At 40.5% G+C, this 24955-nt stretch overlaps 1 protein-coding gene across 4 annotated transcripts in view; it reads right to left on the reverse strand.

The window, feature by feature from the left end:
- LOC132824659 (potassium voltage-gated channel subfamily C member 2-like) overlaps positions 1 to 24955 on the reverse strand; it is a 160860-nt gene that overhangs the window by 135666 nt on the left and 239 nt on the right. For 3 of the 4 annotated variants that reach the window (XM_060839296.1, XM_060839297.1, XM_060839294.1), the window contains exon 1: positions 23795 to 24800. In XM_060839296.1, coding sequence (XP_060695279.1) covers positions 23795 to 24340 — 546 coding nt within the window. In that variant the 5' untranslated portion in view covers positions 24341 to 24800. Of the gene's footprint in view, positions 1 to 23794; positions 24801 to 24955 lie in introns of those variants that run through there. The other variant, XM_060839295.1, reaches the window with a different exon arrangement.

Raw genomic sequence — 24955 nt, forward strand, 5'->3', positions numbered from 1 at the left:
GCCCAGAGTTAGGGACACTACCATTGCACTACAAGGGCCCAACTACCCATATCTACTTCACTGCTATAAGTGATAGGCAGCAATCTCCAATAATCCCAACATTATGTGACACAAATGTAGTTCAGACACCATCTAATTTGTCCATTGAGCTGAAGTACTTCTTGCCCTTATACAAAATTTATAATTTCAGATTGCAAAATAATTATATTTTGGATCTAAAGTCTTGCTTTGATGCAGCTTATTTTAGTTACTTCAAATGATTATATAATTTTAAATCTAATAGCCTGATTTTTTTGGTACGCCATAATGTGTTCCATAATAATACTTGGTTGCATGACACTTATATCTTCACTGCACACAGAGGCCTCAATGATGCAAACTACCAAGGCTGAAGAAATTAGTCTTGGTCCCCAGTAAATCATTTTTGCTGATGTCCATCATACTCTCGCGTCTTGACTGAGTAGCAGTGAATCACAGATTCTTAGCTCAATGTAATTATCCTAAAGCCAAAGCAAAATGTTTACAGTTTAAATAACATACAGAAGCAGAAAGGTTCATGACATTATTAAAAATATATGACTGAAAACAATTTTAAAAACTGAATCCATTCATTAGAGTTTGTGTTATCCCAATAAACTGTATTCCTTACAAAGTTGTTTATATACATATGAAATTGTTGAATAAACTATCCTTTATGGGTTTTCACGATTAAATGTAGAATATCGGTGATACAAACTGCTAATGCATAGAATTCACTTCTCCAGACAGAATTTAAAACTGAATAGTGAGAGGTGTAGTTGATTAGCATGGAAATCCTTTCAAATGACAACTGTGCCTTTGAAGTCAGCTCTTGTACGTTATGAGATGGGCTGTTAATCTCCAGGTGTTACCATCTCCTGAATGTATTCCGCTTTGATGGTGAACAATCAGAATAATTTCATTTGTCTGTTCCATGGTCTATTAATCTGTAGTTTCAGTAGAATCTATGGAGTATCCCTTCTTGTTGACAGCAGGGAAAGGTTAAATATGTGTTTCCCCGTATGACCTACTTCTTGTGTTGGAAATTCTTCCTCAGTATGCTTTAGATTTTCAGAGAAACCACGGCCTCTTTTTGCCAGGCAAATCAAAGAAAATGGCAAGAACAATACCAGAAAATCTTCATTATGTTCATTCACCCAACCAAAACATTTGACTCAGTAAATTGAAAAGCTCTGTGGAGTGTACTCCGAAGATTTAGGTATTCAAGAAATTTCATCACAACCCTGGCATTGCTTTTTTATGATTTGAATACAACTGTTTTGAGTGGAAAGCGATACTTTCATTATCCAGAACAGGGTTTAGCAAGGCGGTATGATAGCCCCATACTCAGGGGAAGTGATAGCCTAGTGGTATTATTGCTGGACTCTTAATCCAGAGACCCAGGTAATGATCTGGGGACTTGCGGTCTAATCCTGCAATGGCAGATTGTAGAATCTGAGTTCTATGTAAACCTGGAATTAAGGGTTTAATGGTGACCATCTATCATTTGTCAAGAAAAACCTGCCTGGTTCACTAATGCCCTTTATGGAAGGAAACTTAGGGCGGCACGGTGGCACAGTGGTTAGCACTGCTGCCTCACAGTGCCAGAGACCTGGGTTCAATTCCTGACTCAGGTGACTGACTGTGTGGAGTTTGCACGTTCTCCCCGTGTCTGCGTGGGTGCTCCGGTTTCCTCCCACAGTCCAAAGATGTGCGGTTCAGGTGAATTGGCCATGCTAAATTGCCCGTAGTGTTAGGTAAGGGGTAAATGTAGGGGTATGGGTGGGTTGCGCTTCAGCGGGTCGGTGTGGACTTGTTGGGCCGAAGGGCCTGTTTCCACACTGTAAGTAATCTTTTCTAAAAAAAAACTGCCAACATGTAACTCCAAACCCACAGCAATGTGGTTGACTCCTAACTGCCCGTTGGGCAATAACTGCTGGTCTGTCCTCGTCTCATGAATTTACAATCGACCTAACAGTATTCATTCACCCCAAAGATCAGATGCCCTCTGGTATCAGTATTAAATAGTACCTGGTTAGAAAACTGCTTGACCTCAGTCACCTCTATCCCCAAACTGAACTGACCAAGAAAGGTATAAATTATCTATAGTTTATGGGTGACTTCAGCATTGTTCCGCGATTTACACCAAATTTGATCATCGCTCTCAATCATTTCAATTCTGCATAAAATAATCTTGCCATGTCCATAAAGAAGACTTATGTATCAATCCACACCTGGTCAAATTTTCTACCTGCCAAATAGTTGAAAGGAGAATCTCTGGAATATGTTGAGCCTTCTCAATATCTTGGCAGCCACTTCTCTCAAAAGTCCACTATTGAAGGGAATATCTGGCACCAGATCACCATAGTCTTATACAAACTATAGCAGCGCATGACGGACAGCAAAGATCTCCACAAGTCCTGGTGTACAGAGCAAGTATTATCACCACACTCCTATACAAATGTGAGACTTGAACTATGTATCGCTGCTGGAGACATTCCACCAATATCCTCAGGATTTAACAGGAGGACTATTGATCAAATGCTATTGTGGTTCTTTAAGCCAGTTCCACATTAATTCAGCCAAAAGACCAATAGAATTAACTTCAATGGACCAGTCACTGTGTCTGGACAAATGAAAACTGTCTCCTCTAACAGGTCTTGTTTTCTCAGCTCTCAAATGGAGAACATTCCAGGACAGACCAAAGGAAAAAACAACAAATACTCTGAAGTTGTCCTTGGATGTACAATAGCATTAACATAAATGACTAGGATGACCTTGTTGCCAATTAGTCAAAAATGGCAACTACTTGACCATCAAGTGGCATCACAGTTTGAGTCACAACAACTTAATGTTGAGGCAGAGTGATTGGAGTGAAGGCATGAAAAGGAAATGAATCCTGAAGCCCAAACTCAACCATATCATTGGACATCCATGTGTTCAAAGATCTGCTTGTCAAGAATCAGCCTGTTCAGTCACATGCAGATTCATGGCAGACCCTGAGTAGATCACCCTTGAAATGAGGGGCTGTCAGTGAAAAGGTCAAGCAGTCAGTCCCAGGCCTGACATAACCTGAAGGTAATTATGAAGGAGAAAAAAAACCCCAGAAAGATAAGCTGATAGAATTGGGTAAAGAAGGGTGGGAATATATGAAGGGGAATGAAGAGAGACTGGATGAAGAGGTGTGAAAGCAGGCTCATTGGATGCATAAACATCTGCACAGACCAATTAGGATGAATAGCCTGACTCCATGCTGATATGTTTGATCTAATTCCATATAAATAGTGGTTTAAATGGAATAAAGCATTATCCCAGTCTCTCATAGGCCTCAAGAGTACAAGGTTATGAAAGATTTAAATCTCTGCCATTCTCTCAAACAATAAAGATGGTATCGGTACTATAATGGGTCAGAGACTACTCAGATCAGTAACTGCTGTCCAAAAACAGAACAAGTTGCTCAGCAAAGTATATCATTCCATGTTTTATCGGAACCACACAGCACTTAATTAAAATTACTTCAAAGTCTTCTGCAGAAATATTTTGCAAGCTTCTAATGATCTAAGTCTGGACAAGATTTTGAGACTTTAAATACAAGTACAGTGAAAAATGTTACTTTATTCAACAATATCTGCTAAAATAAATGCCATATTATAAATTTATAGTGACTTAATCTCATTCAAAAATGAGCGGCATGGTGACTCAGTGGTTAGCACTGCTTCCTTATAGCACCCGGGTTTCAGGTTCAATTCCAGCCTTGGGTGACGGTCTGTGTGGAGTTTGCATGTTCTCCCCATGTCTGCGTGGTTTCCTCCCAGTGCACAGTCCAAAGATGTGCAGGTTAGGTGGATTGGCCATTGTCCAGGGAAGTGAAGGCTTAGATGAGTTGTTAGCCAGGGGAAAAGCAGGGTTACTTGGATTGGGTGGATCTTGGGGGTCTGCTCTTCATAGGGTCAGTATAGACTCAATGGGCCAAGTGGCCTGCATCTACACTGTAGGGATTCTACGATTAAAAATGGTGCCCTTCTCCAGATGATCAAGTCCTCTCCAAGTTACTACAGCAGATCTAGATATCAAGATTTTTCTAAATTTTAATGATTTTGAAATAACCTTTGAAATATCGATATCTAATTAACCTGAAACTCCCATTACTCTTGATATTGTTTAACTATGACAGTTAATATGCAAATTGTCATCAATGAAGCATGTGTGTCAATTCAAAATAGATTTAAAATAATTTATGGCACACCTCCTTCATCATGTGAGATTAATTTTACTGCTATTGCAAGTACAGGAATACTACTGAATTCTGACCTGTTCTTGAATATCGTAAAATAAAGCACTCCCTGAACTATGTCTTACAATTGTCTTTGCATATTACAATGAAGTATGATAATATTCTAAAACCGTTCAATGTTTGTCAAGCCCTGGAGTTTCTGAGGTGGACTGAGAGTTCAGCACCTAAATCTTGAAAACAATTCTTGGACACAAAAACAGGTGGACCATGATCTCTTCACATTGTTGCCATGTGTTTGATATGTTGAACAAACTATCCAGTGATCTTTCAAGTGACTGATAGAACTCATTCAGAAAACAATTAAAGAAACTTTGGTTTTATTTTGTAGGAGCAGGGGCTCCTTGCAAACCTAGAGGAATCACCATTGCAGTACCCCCTCCTAGATTACCGCTATACACCACCCCAACCCTCTACCACCCCAATCCTTCCAGAGCCAGAAGGCAGTAGTGCAGTATTGTCTTTCTTCTCACAGCTTATTTTTGATTGATGTCCTCAAACTGAAATAGCACAGCAGTTTAGGCAGCATCCAAGGAGCAGTAAAATTGATGTTTTGGGCAAAAGCCCTTCATCCGTATTCCTGGTGGAGGGCTTTTGCCCGAAACGTCGATTTTCCTGCTCCTCAGATGCTGCCTGAACTGCTGTGCTTTTCCAACACCACTAATCCAGAATCTGGCTTCCAGCACCTGCAGTCATTGTTTTTACCTATCAAACTGAAATAGCACATTCTCCATGGCAATTCTATAAACAATCAGAAGGAGGGTTGGTGTGGACTTATTGGGTGGAAGGGCCTGTTTCCACACTGTAGCGAATCTAATCTAATCTAATTCACTTGCCAAACAATGATCCTTCCTTTTTCACACAGTATGTATGTTTTTTCTCCCTCACTTTCTTGTGAATTTGACGAGTGCAAGATGAGAACTTTCACAAACTGCATCCTTTTTTTTCAACAATATTCAAGTCTTGCATTTGCAACCTGAAAAGGGTTTGGGCTTTCTATTTAACAGCACTCCAATGGCTGTCATTACAGAATTACAGAATCATATAGCACAGAAATAGACATTTCAATCCAACTCATCCATGCCAATCAGGTTTCAAGAACTAAGTTAATTCCATTTACGTGCATTAGCCCCACTTCCCGCTAAAACATTCCTATTCATATACCTGCCCAAATGTCTTTCAAATATTGTAACTGTATTTGCCACTTCCTCCTCATTCCACAATTGAACCATCTTCTTTGTGAAAACGTTGCCCCTTAGGTCCCTTTTAAATCTTTCGCCTTTCACCTTAAGATTATACCCTCTAGTTTTGAATACCCTACCCTGGGGAAAAGACATTGGCTATTCACCTGATCTATATTCCTAATGATTTTATGAATTAATGCTGCTTTGTTACAATTACAAAGGGTGAATGCAAAGTACAGAGTAAGCCAGTATCAGTTCACTTGGGTCATTCAAATTCTAATTAATTCTCAAATATTGCAGTTTTAAGGCACTTCATCTATAGCTATCCAAAGAATTCAAATCATATTAGCTCTTTGCAAATGGTGATGGTATCAGGTTCAACAATCAATATTCTAAAATTCAGCCAAAAGTTTGTTCAACAATGTACTTTGAATTATCCCTGTACAATTTGTAACTGTGCTTATTTACAATTGATGCTGTTATTCTATGCAATGACATTCACTGATCATAGATGCGATAGAATATTTCATAATAGTTAAAATTATTGTGTAAGCATAGCTTAATTTTAGCATTCTATTTCTTTGCAATAGACTTCACCTCTATGTTTGTTGGCTTAATTGTCTACACTTAATGTGAAGTAGCTTAATTTGTATGATCTAATATTTTAATTTTTTTAGCACTCAATTTCTGCTTCATATTGCCTACTTGATTATTTTGAGCACAAACCTAACTTTGTATGGTTAGGATTTGATTGTATAAGATGATAAATTAAGCCTAACACTTGAAGAGGAAACCACTCACTTAACGATAGAAATTGGTGTCGGCACTTGACCATTTGAGTCGGAGTTATTTGAGCATAGATGACAGGATTACCATTATATGAAAAATCCCTGATAAAAGTATTCTCCTTCTTTCATGATGAATAAATGTCAAAAAGCTGTAGGTCATTGTTTCCATGACGATGGCATGACAAGTGATGTGATAATACACTTGACATGATTCACTTATTTGCATAATATGGAAAAAGGGAAATAAAAACTAAATATTGAACAAATCTTCTTTTGTGTACATATACACATGCATTCAGAAACTTTGTATGCGCCTTTGGTGATTTTCTGATGATCACTTTTGATAATGAGTACAATTAGAAATGAATGGTTTGAAACATGGGACTGGGATATCATAGCAATTACAGAAACTTGGCTCAGGGATGGGCAGGACTGGCAGCTTAATGTTCCAGGATACAAATTCTACAGGAAGGATAGAAAGGGAGGCAAGAGAGAAGGGGGAGTGGCATTTTTGATAAGGGATAGCATTACAGCTATGCTGAGGGAGGATATTCCTGGAAATACTTCCAGGGAAGTTATTTGGGTGGAGCTGAGAAATAAGAAAGGGATGATCACCTTATTGGGATTGTATTATAGAACTGCTAATAGATAGAGAGAAACTGAGAAACAAATTTGTAAGACAATCTCAGCTATCTGCAAAAACATCGACTGGGACTGCCATAGTGTTAAAGATATAGATGGAGAGGAATTTGTTAAGAGTTTACAAGAAAATTTTCTGATTCAGTACGTGGACGTACCTACTAGAGAAGGTGAAAAGCTTGACCTACTCTTGGGAAATAAGGCAGTGTAGGTGACTGAGGTGTCAGTGGGGGAGCACTTTGGGGCCAGCGACCATAATTCTATTAGATTTAAAATAGTGATGGAAAAGGATAGACCAGATCTAAAAGTTGAAGTTCTAAATTGGAGAAAGGGAAGGACTTTCGAAAGCTGACTGGAGGTAGATGTTCGCAGGTAAAGGTGCGGCTGGAAAATGGGAAGCCTTCAGAAATGAGATCACAAGAATCCAGAGAAAGTATATTCCTGTAAGGGTGAAAGAAAAGGCTGGTAGGTATAGGAAATGAGGGGTGACTAAAGAAATTGAGAGTTTGGTTAAGAAAAAGAATATGTAAGGTACAGACAGGATAAATCGAGTGAATCCTAAGAAGAGTATAAAGGCAGTAGTATACTTAAGAGGGAAATCAGGAGGGCAAAAATGGGACATGAAATAGCTTTGGCAAATAGAATTAAGGATAATCCAAAGGGTTTTTACAAATATGTTAAGGACAAAAGGGTAACTAGGGAGAGAATAGGGCCTCTCAAAGATCAGCAAGGTGGCTTTTGTGTGGAGCCTTGTGAGGTAGATACTAAATGAGTATTTTGCATCAGTAATTACTACGGAAAAGGATATGGAAATAGATGGTGACACCTTGCAAAATGTCCAAATTACAGAGAAGGAAGTCCTGGATGTCTTGAAATGTCTTGAAGGTGGATAAATTCCCAGGACCTGATCAGGTGTACCCTAGAACTCTGTGGGAAGCTAGAGAAGTGATTGCTAGGCCTCTTGCTGAGATATTTGTATCATTGATAGTCACAGGTGAGGTGCTCGAAGACTGGAAATTGGCTAACGTGGTTCCATTGTTTAAGAAGGGTGGTATGGACAAGCCAGGAAACTATCGACTAGCGAGCCTGACGTCGGTGGTGGGCAAGTTGTTTGAGGGAATCCTGAGGGACAGGATGTACATGTATTTGGAAAGGGATGGATTGATTAGGAATAGTCAACACGGCTTTATGCGTAGAAAATCATGTCTCACAAACATGATTGAGTTTTTTGAGGAAGTAACAAAGAAGATTGATGATGGCAGAGAAGTGCACGTGATCTATATAGACAGTAAGGTGTTCGACAAGGTTCCCCTTGGGAGACTAGTTAGCAAGGTTAGATCTCATGGAATACAGGGAGAATTAGCCATTTGGATACAGAACTGGCTCAAAGATAGAAGGCGGAGGGTGGTGGTGGAGGGTTGTTTTCAGACAGGAGGCCTGTGACCAGTGGAATGCCACAAGAATCGGTGCTGGGTCCTCTACTTTTTGTCATTTACATAAATGTTTTGATGCAAGCATAAGAGGTACGGTTAGTAAGTTTACAGATGACACCAAAATTGGAGGTGTAGTGGACAGCGAAGAGGGTTACCTCAGATTACAGCAGGTACTGGACCAGATGGGCCAATGAGCAGAGAAGTGGCAGATGGAGTTTAATCCAGATAAATGCAAGGTGCTGAATTTTGGAAAGCAAATCTTAGCAGGATGTATACACCTAATGGTAAGGTCCTAGGGAGTGTTGCTGAACAAAGAGACCTTGGAGTGCAGGTTCATAGCTCCTTGAAAGTGGAGTAGCAGATAGATAGGATAGCGAAGAAGGCGTTTGGTATGCTTTCTTTTATTGGTCAGAGTATTGAGTACAGGAGTTGGGAGATCATGTTGCGGCTGTACAGGACATTGGTTAGGCCACTGTTGGAATATTGCATGGAATTCTGATCTCCTTCCTATCAGAAAGATATTGTGAAACTTGGAAGGGTTCAGAAAAGATTTACAAGGATGTTGCCAGGGTTGGAGGATCTGAGCTATAGAGAGAGAGGCTGAATAGGCTGGGGCTGTTTTCCTTAGAGTGTCAGAGGCTGAGGGGCGACCTTATAGAGGTTTACAAAATTATGAGGGGCATGGATAGGATAAATAGACAAAGTGTTTTCCCTGGGGTCAGGAGTCCAGAACTAGAGGGCATAGGTTTAGGTGAGAGGGGAAAGATATAAAAGAGACCAAAGGGGCAACATTTTCACATAGTGTGTGGTATGTGTATGGAATGAGCTGCCAGAGGAAGTGGTGGAGGCTGGTACAATTGCAACATTTAAGAGGCATTTGGATCGGTATATGAATAGGAAGGGTTTGGTAGGATATGGGCCGGGTGCTGACAAGTGGGACTAGATTGAGTTGGGATATCTGGTTGGCATGGATGGGTTGGACTGAAGGGTCTGTTTCTATGCTGTACATCTCTATGACTCAATGACTCTATAACTCACCACTCTATAAATTGTAATACCTTTCTACCTCTGACACATACACCTATCAGATAACTGTCCTTTCTAATAATTTGTACACTTTACTGTGTAAGTTATTTTTACTTGGAAATTTAATCTATTTGCACGGAACATAAAAATTGACAATTGTGAAAGTAGTTTTCCTTTATGTAGCATTCTCAGCCACAGAAGTAGTTTCATATTCATTTAGTGAAACCATGTCAGTGAAAGCATCCTGTTGACAGGTCACAAGCACTTACGTCATTTCTAGTCATTGCTTCTACCCTTTATTTTATTTACAGGTAATGAAGCAAGGGGTTCTTAGAGATTAGGCATTTCACGTGACATTCTAGTGTCTTCTAACTGTATTTTCAGATTCTGCCAGATACTCTTTCATGTCAGCAGGGAAAATGCAAAACACGCTTTGCCTCTACAACTTTCATGGTAACTAAATTGCTACCCTGAAAGTAATCATTTTAGCCAAAATGTCTCAATCAAGAAATGTTCATGCATAACGTAAGTAGAGAGCTTTTCTGGGAAAATGGCAATTTATGACAATGGGTGGGGATTCACCTACAAAATCTTAGCAAAGAAAACTGTCACTGATGGAAGAATTAAAAACACAATCACAGCAGGAAAATTAGCTGATGATTGTGGGGTGGCATGGTGGCTCAGTGGTTAGCACTGCTGCCTCACAACTCCAGGGGCCTGGGTTCAATTCTCACCTGTGGAGTTTGCATATTCTCCCCATGTCTGCATGGGTTTCCTCCCACAGTCCAAAGATGTGCAGGTTAGATTAATTGGCCATGCTAAGTTGCCTGTAGTGTTAGGTGCATTGTTCAGGGGTGAATATAAGGGAATGGGTCTGGGTGGTTGATCTTTGGAGGGTCGGTGTGGACTTGTTGGGCTCAAGGGCCTATTTCCACACTGTAGGGAAACTAATCCTATTCAGAACAATAAACAATGGCAATTCAGAATGTATATAATTTCTTAACGTTAATATTCTCACTCTAATCTCACAAAGACAAAAAGCTTTGATTTACTGAAGGAAAGCAACAGGTACTGGGCCTGAAATGACATCACCATGCTTCCAGTTCATCAACATAACACACGGATCATATAACCCTCCATCCTGACGCCTTGCCCATTTTAACAGTCGTAGTCATTCCTAAACATCAAGCCCAGCAAGTTATCTGAACCTAGGATCAACAACAGCAATACCTTGTATTATATAGCATATTTGATGTAACTAAACATCCCAATTAAGATGGGTGCTTTACAGGACAGTTATGAAATACAGTTTTAACAACCCACTTAAGTAACATTGGAGCAAATGGTCAAAAATTTCAGTCAAAGAATAATATCTTAAAGAAGGAATGTGTTGGAGAGAAAGAGAAGTTTAGGGAGGGAATTCCAGAGTTTGGGGCCTAGGCATCCGAAGGCACTGCCACGAATGATGGAGCAATTAAAATTGGGATGTCAAGAGACCAGAACTTGGGATGACAACAAAGAGCTCCCCTAACACTGAAATCAATAGCGAGGAAGAGAAAAAAAGTTCTGTTTCAGCACACACCAAGCACAAACAAACATGGCTGTATTTATTGGAGACCAATCATCTGAGTCCCAGGAGATCACTGCAGATATCCCTCATGACAGTGTCCTCAAGCTTCAATAACCTTTTCCAACCTCCATCATATATAATACTATTTGTTAATGACTGCACATCGTTCAGCTTCATTCACAATTTCTCAGGTAGTGGACTAATTTAACTGGCATGCAGACCTGATGATTATCCAGATGAGTAAATGCAAGTATTTATTGCCCATTCCATAAATACTGTGGAAGCTAAGCAGGGTCAGAGGCTGTAAATTCTGCAGCAAGTAGCTTACCTCCTGACAGTCTGTAGTCTCACCACTAACCACAAAGCAAAATTCAGGAATGAGATAGAGTACTCAGTACTTCACTGGGTGAGTGTAGATCCAGTAAAACCCATGCTTGACACTCTCCAGAATGAAGCAGGTTCATTTGACTGTCACGTCATTCACTGGCTGAAACATCCTCTCAGTCCACTGTCACGTAATGTGACTGCCATGTATTTATAGAGGTTTTCCAGCAGCAGCTTCCAAAATTGTGACCATTTAGAAGATCCTGTGAACTGGTGAATGCAACCATTTCTCCAAATCAGGCACGGCCCTAACTTTGGCATATATCATTTCTTCTTTATTGTAATTGCATCAAAGTTCTGGTCCCCTACCTAACAACATTGCAGGCACCACTGCACCACACCCCTTTCAACAGTGCAGGGTGTGGTCCACCCAGCCTCTGAAAGGATTACTGGGAATGGACAATGAATGTTGGCCTTGCCACTGATGTCCACATCTCCAGGATGAAAAAAAAACATATATTTCAAAATCTGATAAAAAGTTACATTGTCCAAAGGTACAGAATATTCCCAACCTATCTCTCTGTGTTTACAACTAATTTTGGCACATTGCAGTAAATATAATCCAATGTTGTTAGAAAGGTTGTGAGTAGTTACATAAGCATCAAAGAGACGCTGCACTGATACCGCTAAGTTTTTGTTCCGACTCTGAGATAATGCAAACAGACTGCCCATATCCACTTACTGAGCATTATATCCTAAATGGTCACAAACAGTAACAATTATTCAATTTCCCACAGTTCCCATCCCATCACCTCTCTCGGGTGATGTTTACAGGCCTATGCCATTAGAAACTGAGCTAATATTATCCTGACTAGAACACATGTGACCAGCAAGGAAAGGAGCACATTAAAATTCAGGACACTGACTGGAAAGGGTGGTTTTCATCTTTATTTAACATCTTAATTCAATGCTATTTAGAAATTATTTATATTTGCTGCTTCTAGAATTTGAGCACATAATTTAATTTGGCACTTCATTTGCTGTTACATTGTTGGAGATGCCGCTATGAGGCTGGGATGTGATACTGAGGTCTCTGTTTTCTCTGTTCGGGTGGATGGAGAGAATCCCATGGAAATTGCTCAGAAAAGAGTCACCAAATTTGCAATTATCCCTCTGCCAACATCACCAAAAGACTTAAACTTCTTGCTGTGTACCAATGTCATCTGTGCTGGCCCTTAAAAAAATAAATGCCTTTCAAAAGTAGTCTGTTGAGCTTAAAGTAATTGAGATGGTGTGAGGGCATGAAAAACATGACAAAAATGCAAGCCTTTTATTCTTTCTACTTTTGTATGAGAATTTCCTCCATCTGTGTTGTTCAGTGCTAAACCACACAGTGAGCTTCAATTTATCGAATGAACAAGGGCGAGGCAAAGTATGAGATAGTCTATTGTCAGGGTCAACTGGTAGTACTCAAACAACATCCTCAGTAAAGGTTATTTACTGTTTAACTTGCCAATCCTCTTGCTCCCAATCTGCCAGGGTCTGATCCTTTCACAACTCACCAAAGGTAGACTTGAGTCTATTCACATCTGATCATTTCTTACAATCAAAGAATCCCTACAATGCAGAAAGAGGCCATTCAGCCCATCGAGTCTGCACCAAACCGTTGAAGAGCATCCCACCACATCTCCATAACCCTGCATTGGGTTTTTAGATCATGGCTAACCCAGCTAAATGGTGCATCCCTGGACACCACAGGGCAATTTAGCATGGCCAATTCATCTAACCTGTACATCTCTGCACTGTGGGCGGAAAACCCTGCTGACAAAGGAAGAGCATGCAAACTCTGCACAGCCAGTCATCTAAGGCTGGAATTGAACCCAAGCCTCTCGCGCTGTCAGCAATGTTAACCACTGTGCCACCCATGTCCCTTTCTTAAAACTAACTTTAAACATATTGATTTTTATGATCACTGCTTCCCACTGAAGCAAACTTGTCTACTTGTTCCACCGTATTTCCCAGATCTAGATGTTAGACATTGCTCCCTTCCTCATCCAATGCAGTGATCAAACACATTCTGTTGCATATATAATGCATTAACCGTCCCTTTGATCTAACTATGCCAGTGTTTGTGTTTCTTTTTTAATGCAAACATGGAGATCTCAAGGTGAGAGGTGAAAAGTTTAAGGGGGATACACGCGGCAAGTACTTTACACAGAGGATGGTGGGTGTTGGAACGTGTTGCCAGAAGAGGTGGTAGAGGCAAGCACAGTACATTCATATAAGATGCGTCTGGACAGATGCATGAGTATGTGGAAAGCAGAAGAAAACAGATGCTTAGGAATTGGGCGACAGGTTTAGACAGTAGATTTGGATCAGCTCAGGCTTGGAGGGCCAAAGAGCCTGTTCCTGGGCTGTAAATTTTCTTTGTTCTTTGTTCCACACATTTTGTTTTCTTTTGTGTGACATGGGCATCACTAACAAGGCCAGCATTTGTTGTCCATCCCTAATTGCCTAGGAACTGAATGGCTTGCTAGGCCACTTCAGATGCCATTTATAAGCCAAGCATATTAATGTGCATCTGGAGTCACTGCATCCTCTGTAAGGGTGATTTACTGTTTAACTTGCCAATCTTCTTGCTCCCGATCTACCAGGGTCTGATCCTTTCACAAGACTGGGTGGATTTCCCTTAATGAATACCAACTTATGCCCAAAACATCAATTCTCCTGCTCCTCGGATGCTGCCTGTGCTTTTCCAGCACCACACTTCTGACTCTGATCTCCAGAATCTGTTGTCCTCACTTTCTCCTAGATTTCCCTCCCTGAAGGACATTAATGAACCAGATAGATTTGGTAAAAACAGTTGATGGTAGTTTCCACTGCTAAAAGCAGCTTTTAACACCAGATGTATTATTTGTGGTTAAATTCCACCAGCTGCCATGGTGGGATCTAAATCTGTATCTCCAGACCATTACCTCTAGCCTCTGGAATGCTAGCCCAATACCACAATCCTACTATTTCCCCCTGCATTTTTGCTCCACATTCACCTTGCTGTGTTTTTTGCCCAGACAGGATGAGATAATTAAAAAATGGTTTTCATCACTACAGTATTGCTTTCTCATTTTTCTCCTTCCCACTATTTGCTGACCTGTAGTGTACAGTGCACCCAGCAATGTCACAGCATCTCTTATGTCCTTTGACCTTAACCAAATATTTTCTGACCTTGAACCCACTGGCACATCATTCATTTTTGACAGTGACTATTTCTTTAATCAAGATTTCTAAGCCTCCTTTTGTCCTTCTTAATCTCCGATGAAGATTAGATTGCACAATTATAATCATTCAGTCCAATTCAAATGTCATCATACTGTCTTTAGACAACTCATTTATTGCACCACATGTGGAACAATGCACTCCATTTTGGTTCCCTTATGTGGAGTGATGTAGCAGCCATTGCAAAAGCTCAACAGAGACCTGTAAGACTGAGATCTTTTGTAATTGACCTGTTCAGACATAGTATGACTCACCTCTGGAGGAGGCAGGAATTGAACCCAGCCGGTCTGGCTCAGAGTTATGGTCATCACTACAGTGTCACAAGACCCCATGTTTGCATTAAAAAAGAAACACAAACACTGGCATAGTTAGATCTGCATTATACATATAAATGTATAAATGTAAAAACCTGCTCAGGAGTGTCATGGCACATTTCAGCATAGGTATTCAACATTGAGGCCAGACCTTCTAGCACCACAAGAACTCTATCCCTTAAAGTGTCTTAGTTATTCACATTGGCTTACACTTAGAGAAGACCAGAGAGAAATAAACAAAAATTTGAAATGGCAGGCTCATGATAAATTGTTTGAGCTTGACAAAATGTGGGCATGTCTTTCAATTATGCAGGAGTAGTGACAGACATTTTTCAGAGAGTATTGAGTCTCTGGAATGTAATGCCAGCTTGTACAAGGCATGCTGACTCTTTGCAAACATTCATGAGATAATTATGTGTGTCCTTATTTGGGGTAGATATACTATGATAAGACCATAAGACATGGTCTTAAAAGTGTGGTGTAAAAGATTTGCAGTTGATGTCCACATAATCAATGCAACTCTCGGCAGGTTTCACTAGGACAGGAAAAGAGTTTGCCAGCTTGATTATGTTTTTCCCATTACAATCTTTGTGTTTTTCAGATTTTGTTTGTCTCTCCCAGGACGTTACATTCCTGTGAGGGGTTTGGAGGGTTCATGCATAATTCTCTAGGTGTCTCGAGAATGATGTAACCTTGGTGGATCAGCTGGTTTCTCCCATTTTTTTCCGGCTTGTAGGAATTAATTATAACCAGGAAGATTAATTTCCTATTTTTGCTCTTGGTTGATCCAGACCATTATCACCACATCATAGCTCCATTTGGCAAATTGTAACTGCAGCTCACCAGCGTAGCCTATCACAGTCTGAAACTGCAAACGTGTATCCATACCCAACTTAACCTGTTTTGCATTTCTCCATTATTTGATCACTTTCTGGACTAAGTTTTATTCTAATTATATTTGCCTCCAAGTGTCCATACACATTGTTTCTCCTCCCTGTGGCTTTTTCTTAATGCTCAGCTCTTCTCCATAATATTCGTTAACCTCATCACAGAAATATTAGTTCCAACTCTATTCATTTACCTCATGTAAGACTCTCTTACACCAAATTGTCCCAATACATACAGATCTAAAAGTTGTTCTTCTGTACCATTCCTCCAACCATGCATTAACCTTCTTAGACTCACCTCTGTCTGTCCTCTTTCGCCTTACAGAATATTTTTGTATGCTTTATGACATCTACTTTGCAACATGTGGTAACAGACTGTCTACCTCCTAATTATCAAACCACAATCGAATGACCTTTACAATTAAGGTAAGAATGAGCATACTTTTGTCCTGTGAATTAATGTCCATTAGATCTAGTTGAAAATGTATGTAATTAAATTATTTCATGCAGGATCATTTGAGTTAGGAAAAAAAGAAGTCTTTCAATCCATTTGTTTTCCTGGATTGCAAACCAGTTATCCTGTGAACTCCATGCCACACCCAGTTCCTAGCTGCAGTGGTTTATCATTAGATGAAATTGTGATGAAACTACTACAGAGCAAGTGAAGATTGTAGATTCTGGAGATAAGAGTCGAAAAGAGTGGTGCTGGAAAAGCACAGCTGGTAAGGCAGCAACCAAGGAGCAGGAGAGTCGACGTTTCAAGCATAAGCCCTTCGTCAGGAATGAGGCTAGTGGGCAGAGGGGGCAGAGAGATAAATGAGAGGGGAGGGTTGGGGGTGGGAGGAAGGTAGCTGGGAATGTGATAGACAGATGAAAGTGTGGGTGAAAGTGACAGGTCAAGAGGAGGGTGGAGCAGATAGGTGAAAAGGAAAATGGACAGGTAGGACCATTCAAGAGGGCGTTGCCCATTTGATACTACTTCCTCAAGAACACGTTCATGTAACATCTTTGTGTATTTATGTATGTATATTTATTTGTACTTATAAAACATTTCCTTTCTAGGTCTCATTTCTTCCTTCTTTAAAAATCTAGTGACAAGTGTCATCATGAACACTCGACATCAAAATGTCCCATTGCTCACTGGATGTTTGATTACTGTTAAGTCATTACAACAAAGTCAGCCATTTTCTTCTTCACTGGGAAATTAAGCTGTCAAAAAACACTAAGTTAAAAATCACACAACACCAGGTTATAGTCCAACATGTTTAATTGGAAGCAACTAGCTTTTGGAGCGACACTCCTTCATCAGGTGAGCATCGCTCCGAAAGCTAGTGTGCTTCCAATTAAACCTGTTGGACTATAACCTGGTGTTGTGTGATTTTTAACTTTGTACACCCCAGTCCAACACTGGCATCTCCAAATCAAGAAAACACTAGGTCATCATATAAATAGTTAAACTGTAATTATGCATGTTTAATTGTTTACAGACCAAAATAAGTTCACACATCACTTTCAAACATGTGTGGACTTTAATGGCATAATCATAACTTGACTCTGGAATGAAAAGATAGATATAAAACTTGATCAAGTTATATATTTCTTCTGGTTACCTTCCTCTTTACTTTTTCATGCTTTGCCTTAATATCACGAGAAAATGATCAATGATTGAAACAAATTCAATTCTAAAATCTTCACACCAAGTTATTATTAAGCACTGAGATAACGTAACAAAACATATAAAGGCTGATGCTATGTTCACTTCTTTTTTCATTTTAGCTCTCCTTACGATGGTGGTGAAAAATGGACTATTTTCTTTCTTTTTACTTGCTCAATACCAGCATCAAACATTCCCAACTCAGTAAATGCAGAAGTTCAATACAAATAAAATCTTTCTTGCTCTGCACCTGTTAAACTGTATAGGAAAGATACACCTGGTTGACCAATAGGTCACGCTGTTTTCTCCATGGCAGCCATCTATCCACTTTGTAATTTCTAACTGGCGCAGTGCTTGGACAATTTTGCGCCGTGGGTCTACAGTACCAAGAAAGGTCACGCTGCCCAAATCAAATTCATGTAGGATTCTTGCATCCAGCAGATCAGGAAGACTTCAATTCTATCAATTGCTGGATTCAAACTTCAATCCCAGATGTAAACGACCCGTACTCTTGCCTCCTATCTCATCTAACTGCACACCCCTCTCTTGCCACCACTGCAGTCAATACTATGTTCATGTGTTTACATAGACTATTTAATGATGATCTACAGGATACTCTTATTTACACCATAAATTTCCTTACTTGTTCATTCACAAGCACCAAAGCAGTAAGTGAGTCATTGTCAGAGGCTCAACTGTGATAGAGATCATATTTTTCTGGCATCTCATCCTGTATGCATGTTAAACAAATAACTAAGTTGTCAAAAACTAGATGCTATTTTAATTTTAACTGGAAACTATATGGATTATAGTGATTTTAATGGCATTACTGTGACAGTTTTTATTCACAGCACCATCTGTTCTCACGGAGCTGATAGCTCTGTGTAATATATATTGTCATTTAAAAAACAATACCATTAGAATATGAAAAGATTACCAAGCAGTAATTTGAAGCAGTTAGGCTGCAAGTTGTTTAAATGGCCTTTAACTGACCTAGCTTTCCATGCTGTTGAATAGATGTGAAAATGTAATTAGTGTTTTGCTTTTACACAGATGGTTCTTGGATTGCTGAGTTTTGGGATACAGCAGCAATAGTTTAAGAATACTATCATGCTCATCAATACCAAATTAAACTCATTCAGTCCTCATTTTATTTACCTTTTAAATTTAGCTCATATTATGAAATTTTCGTTTTTTTTAACTTGTATGATTATTAGTGTTTGCTTAAAATTTGGTCATTGACCTCTGCACTGACAATGGTTTGGTTGGTCAACTGTCCAGTTGCAACAACTCAAAAGCTTTTAATAAATAGATATTCACAAAAAATCTCCTATTATTTATTTTCCTTTTTACTTATTTACATTTAAATGAAATAAAATTGCAGTTTTTAAACTCATACATGATTCCCATGAGAGTGTTGACATCTTTTTGGAACAATTGCACGTTTACATCAAAAGCTATTTTCTTGCATAGCAAATCCCACGAGAATTTAAAAGAGTTCTGAGTTAAATAATGAAATAAATTAATGAGAACCAAATTGGAGACGGATTGCAAACTTGTGTTTGCAAATATAATAAAAAAGCCACAAAATGGAATATAGAAATATATATAGTTATGCAGTGGATCATTTACTGAATATTATTCTATTTTTTCTCATTTTTGCTTCTGTTACATCAATTCCGCATGAACTTTGTCTTCAGGTTTCATTTACTTAAATGGAGAAAATGCATTATGGCAGCAGTCCAGACAAATAGCTAGGCCAAGTCCCTTTTACTCTATCTACCCTGCTTGCAACAGATCTACTTGAAATAGCTTATTGTTGCTCAGACTATGGCAAGATAATGGAGTAATGGTAGTGTTAATGCTTGCAATCCAGAGATTAATGCTTTGGGAACATGGGTTCAAATGGACCACAGCAACTGGCAGAATTTGAATTCAATTAATAAATTTGGAATGCAAAACTAATCTTAGTGAAGAAAATATCTGATTGGAACCAACCTGGTTCACTAATGGCCTTTAGGGAAGGAAATCTGTCATCCATATCTGTCCTAGTTTATATATGACACTACACCCACAAAAAGATGATTGGCTCTTAACTGATTTCTGAATTGACCTCGCAATCTACACAGTTCAACAGCATTTGGGAATACACAACAAATTCTGGGTCATGCCAGTGATGTACACCTCCCAGTAAAGGAAGTGTCAGGTAAAAGGTGGGATTTGCATTCCTCGTGAATAAGTGCTGGATCCACAACTGTTCACAATTTACATGAACTATTTGACCTGTGGAGATGGAAGTACAATTTCACAATGTTCAAATGACACCACATTAGAAGGCATAGTTACTACAAAAAAAACTAAATATATAGGTAAATATTAATAAGCACAATTTAATTTCAGTACAGGCAAGTGTGAGGCAACACATTTGTTGTCAGGTATAAGGAGGTCATATTGCGATTGTTAAACAGGAGTCTGAATGGTTAGGCAAGCAAAGAGGTACAGGATCCACAAATGTAGCAAATAGGTTAAAATGGCTATAAAATTGCAAGCTTAGCTGGAGAGCTGTGCATAGTTCTCTTTTTCATATTATAAAAAATAGATGCTGCAAAAGAAATCACAAAGAAAATACCAGAAACATGAGGAAAATACTATCCAGAAAAGCTGTACAGGCTGAAGCTCTTTACTGTTAAAAAAGATTGAAGTCTGACTTAAAAACTATGTCTTTAAGATAGTGAAAGAGTATGATGGAGCTGGAGTTTATACCAATGCCTGCACAACACCACTGGGGAGGGATTAATATGTCAAGGAAGCTGCAATGTTTGATGTCAAATCTTAGCAGGGCTTATACACTTAATGGTAAGATCTTAGGGAGTGTTGCTGAACAAAGAGACCATAGAATGCAGGTTCATAGCTCCTTGAAAGTAGAATCACAGGTAGGTAGGATAGTGAAGAAGACATTTGGTATGCTTTGCTTTACTGGTCAGAGTATTGAATACAGGAATTGGGAGGTCATGTTGCAGCTGTACAGGACATTGGTTAGGCCACTGTTGGAATGTTGCATACAATTCAGGTCTTCTTCCTATCTGAAAGATGTTGCGAAACTTGAAAGGGTTCAGAAAAGATTTACAAGGATGTTGCCAGGGTTGGAGGATTTGAGCTATAGGGAGAGTTTCAATAGGTTGGGACTGTTTTCCCTGGAGCGTCGGTAGCTGAAGGGTGACCTTATAGAGGTTTATAAAATCATAAAGGGCATGGATACAATTAACAGACAAAGTCTCTTCCCTGGGGGGAGTCCAGAACTAGAGGGCATAGGTTTAGGGTGAGAGGGGAAAGATATAAAAGAGACCTAAGGGGCAACTTTTTCATGCAGAGGGTGGTATGTGTATGGAATGAGCTGCCAGAGGAAGTGGTGGAGGCTGGTACAATTGCAACATTTAAGAGGCATTTGGATGGTTATATAAATAGGAAGGGTTTGGAGGGATATGGGGCGGGTGGTGGCAGATGGGACTAGATTGGGTGGGATATCTGGTCAGCATGGACAAGTTAGACTGACGAGTCTGTTTTTGTGTTGTACATCTCTATGACTCTATAGTGCCAATATCTGCTCCTGCCACGACTGTACCAATGCTGGGAGAGGCAGTGGGAGGCCTCCCACCCTTGGGCTAACTGCGATGCTTAATGGGTCAATTCATGGTGACTGAAGGACCTTTAAAAACTGCGATTGGGATTTAATCCACGGTAGAAGTGGGCACTCAAAATAAGAGCTTAGCAGCTGTCAATACTCAGGTTGGTACCTTGGCAATGAGTGGCAGGGGGCGGGGGGGGAATACCCATTTTATAGGCCCACTGCACACATTGGAGGCCTTATCACACCTCCCCTCCCCATATTTCCACTTCTTCATGAACAGTCCAGCCCAACCTGAATCTCTCTCCACAGATCCTGCCAGACCTGTTGAGCTTCTTCGGCATTTTTGGCTTTTTAAAAAATTTCAGGTTGCCACAGCTACATGATTTCGCTTTTATTAGCTCAATTCCCTGCCCATAACCCGCCTGGCTGATGATTAGTATTAGAGACTGAATGCAGTTCCAGTTGCCCACCACTCGCAGTGGAGAGACCCCTCAGCTGGATTGTGGGGAGGGGGGTGAGGGGTGGGGGTGTGGCGAATGGCTGTAGATGTGCCAGCCACGTGGGGTCGCACCAAGCAGCTGGGATCATTCGCCAAGTCAGAAGGCATGAGAATATGACATTGGAATTTACATTTTGAAGCTAATTGGTGAGTTGCTTCAAGGAGCATATAATCAGATATAGTGAACATCAGATAACATCTGAGGCAGCAAAGCAGTCATTTGATGGAACAAACAGATTAAGAACAGATCCTAAAATAGTACTGAAATGTGTGTGTGTATAATTCTGAAAGGTTTATTTTTCTTTATCGCTCAGTGGCATTTGACTCACTGGGATGCACAAGCAAGGCAAGAGACCAGATTTCAGTGCAAAGAAGATACTGGTCTCTATGGCAACTAGAACAGCAGCTGTGCAGCCAAGCAGAATGAGTGCAAGAGGGAAGAGCAAAGAGAGAGAGAGAGGCATCAGCTGATTGCTGGTCCACAGGCTCCCAGTCAATCACAACAACCTCCTCCTTTTCAAATCATTTTAATACAGCACGCTGCTTCATATATAACGCATGGAAGCTATGCAAACGGTGAATGGAAGCATGGTTTTCCATGACAATAATTGACTGAAGACTGACTATTCAGCCAATCATTGCTAATTTTGCATCAATTATATAACTGCCAGTAATTCATTTACTGCAAGAATTGAAGAGAATTGCATGAACAGGAAGCGATGGTAAATGTATCGCTTTTCACTATCATCAGTTTTCAATCAGATTTTTTTCACGTCGAAATTACTTCAATTTTTCAAATATACAAGCATTAACACTGTTCCCATTCACCCTTCTATCAGGCTGGTTAACGTTGTGCATGGTAATAGAATTGTTCATATTCCCTGAACAGGAACAGTCCAATCATATCTCAGGGGGCGACTTATAATTCTCCATACCAAAAAAAAACACGATTGCGGGGTCTTTCCCCCACCCCCTCTGTCTCAGAAGAAATAATTATTAGATTTGAATGGCTATTCAGTGATTATCTTTCTAAACGAAAAAAATGTTTTTTCCAACATCTCCCCAAACCAATCGTGGAATTCGGTTCATGCCAACTGGAAAAGACTAACCCAGAAGCTGTGATTGTCAGTGAACGTGAAACCAAAGGGAAGTGATTGAAAACAAAGTTCTAATAACAACTAGAGACGACAGTGTTACTTTGTAATCACCTACAGCCATTGACATTATGTACACTTCATTTTTTGTCACTATGCCAATGTCACTTCAGAGGCTTAGAGTTCCATCAGGAGGGGGGACTAAAGTTAGTCAGTTTAAAGTTTGAGATGTTGGGTTCGTTATTCATGAAACAATAGGCTTTTTTTCTTCGGGGAGCTGAAATTCTCTCCTTTGTAATAATCACAGCCGACGTGACCATGATGTGATTTGATTAATAAAACCTTGCACGTTTTGCAACAGGTTGTCACTACTACTCTACTTGTATTATATAAACAGTTTTTTTTGTTGTTGGCGGGGTAGTTAACCAGGTTTATGAACACAGCAGGTGCGGATTCATCTGTACTTGTCACCTGACTGTAAAATCTCCTGTCGATATTGTAACCATCGCTATAGCAATTCTCGAAATTTCCTGTGCATGGTTGCCGGTTAGTCAAGTGGTAGATTCTCGGTTCTGTTTTTCCTTAAGATTATAACTGGCAACACGATTTGAGGAAATGATTCCAATTAAAACATTTGTTAACCATCGTCAACCTTAAAAGCAATTTGCAGAACGCTTCTGAAGTAGTTATGAAATAAGATGAGCATGCATATGATAGCCATTAAATGGTGGGACTGGTTCTAACAATTGCAGATGGGAAAGTGCTCCAAATATAGCTGCTACAGACTATCTACACTAAGAAACTAACTGCAGAATGTCTTCAAAACTGAAGCTAAAAATTGCACCATTGGTGAGATTGGGGGAGGTGGATAAACCGAGTGATGGTAAACTCTGGAAGCTGTGCATATGTTTGGCGAAAACATTGAACAGCCGGACAACCTGTAACACTTTGCATTCGCGGGAAATAAAACAAAAACCGCAACCGGCGCTAAATCACGGCCCTCGTTACAAGAGATTTCCTCTCAGTTGTTTGCTGCTCTCTCTCTTAAAGGCGCGGGGGAAGTAAAAAAAAGAGAAACAATAATTAAATGAATTGCGGCTAATAAAAGGGGGAGGTAAAGCGTGGGTTCCTCTAGCAAAGTTTCAGCGGAACCCTCGCCTTCAGGTTCTTACCCTGGCTGCTCTGGATGAGTAGGGATCTTCGAAGAGTGCCCAGATCCGGGGTTGCCACCTCTTCCATCGGCTGGCCTTGCCCGTAGCGCCCGGGCTGCACTCCTCGATGCCCAGTCTCCTGTTGAGCTCATCCTCGTCGTCTGGCTCCGGGGGCTCGCCGTTCAGCAGGTCGGGCGCTTCGAAGATGTCCAGCGCTTCCTCGGCGTCCCGGTGCTGCCTGTAGGTCATCCAGCAGCAAGGCTCCACGTCGGTCTCATCGATGCCCCAGAAGGCGAGCTCCTCCTCGAAGAGGGGCCCGCACACATCAGCCGGGCAGTGCAGCTTGCCCGTCCGGTAGTAGTTGAGCACATAGGCGAACACTCCCGGGTGGCGGTCGAAGAAGTACTGGTTAACTCGGGGGTCGCAGTCAGGGACGCTCTGCCCATCCGAGTCGGCGAGCAGGGCTAGCCGGGTCCCGGGCAGCGTCTTCAACGTGGTCCTGTAAGTTTCGTGCCGAGTTCCCCCAACGTTGAGAACTATCCGCTCGTTGTCGTCAATCTTGCCCATCTCTCCGGCTCAGACATGACTCGGAAACGAAGACCCGAAGCTGTGAATTGTTTTTTGTTGTTGTTTGTTTTGAGGTGGGGTGGGGTTGGGGGGGGGGGGGTTGGCGTGTGCTGTGTGTGTATTATTTTCTCTCTCTCGCTCTCTCTGTCTCTGGCTGTGTTTTCTTTTACCCCCCTCCTGTGAAACCACCGAGTCGATGGTAAGGTTAGCTGCTATCCCCTTAGCGCCTTCCCCATTCGCATCTTTCCAGACAGTGAGGCGGGCAGGTGAAGTCAAACGGAATGACAGTTCTGCTTAATATTGATCAGTCACCTCTTTTCCCTCCTCGGAGATGCAGTCGACCTCTATGAGTGAGAGAGAGGGAGGGAGAGAGAGAGAGAGAAGTGATGGGCTTATTTCCAGAAAGTACGTGACCATATTTTCCTTCCATCAAAAAAAACACACACCAGACAACACCCTGCTCCCGACAACCACGATGCAGCTTCTGTGCAGATTGTTTGTTTTTTTAAAACATATCTCCCCTCTTGTTATTTAGCAAACTGCCTTTTGAAAGTCACTGGGGAAAACAACGCGTTTGCAGATAAGACAACCAGACATTTTTTCTCTCTCTCTTGT

The sequence above is a fragment of the Hemiscyllium ocellatum genome, chromosome 19 (assembly GCF_020745735.1).
Source record: "Hemiscyllium ocellatum isolate sHemOce1 chromosome 19, sHemOce1.pat.X.cur, whole genome shotgun sequence".
Taxonomy (NCBI): domain Eukaryota; kingdom Metazoa; phylum Chordata; class Chondrichthyes; order Orectolobiformes; family Hemiscylliidae; genus Hemiscyllium; species Hemiscyllium ocellatum.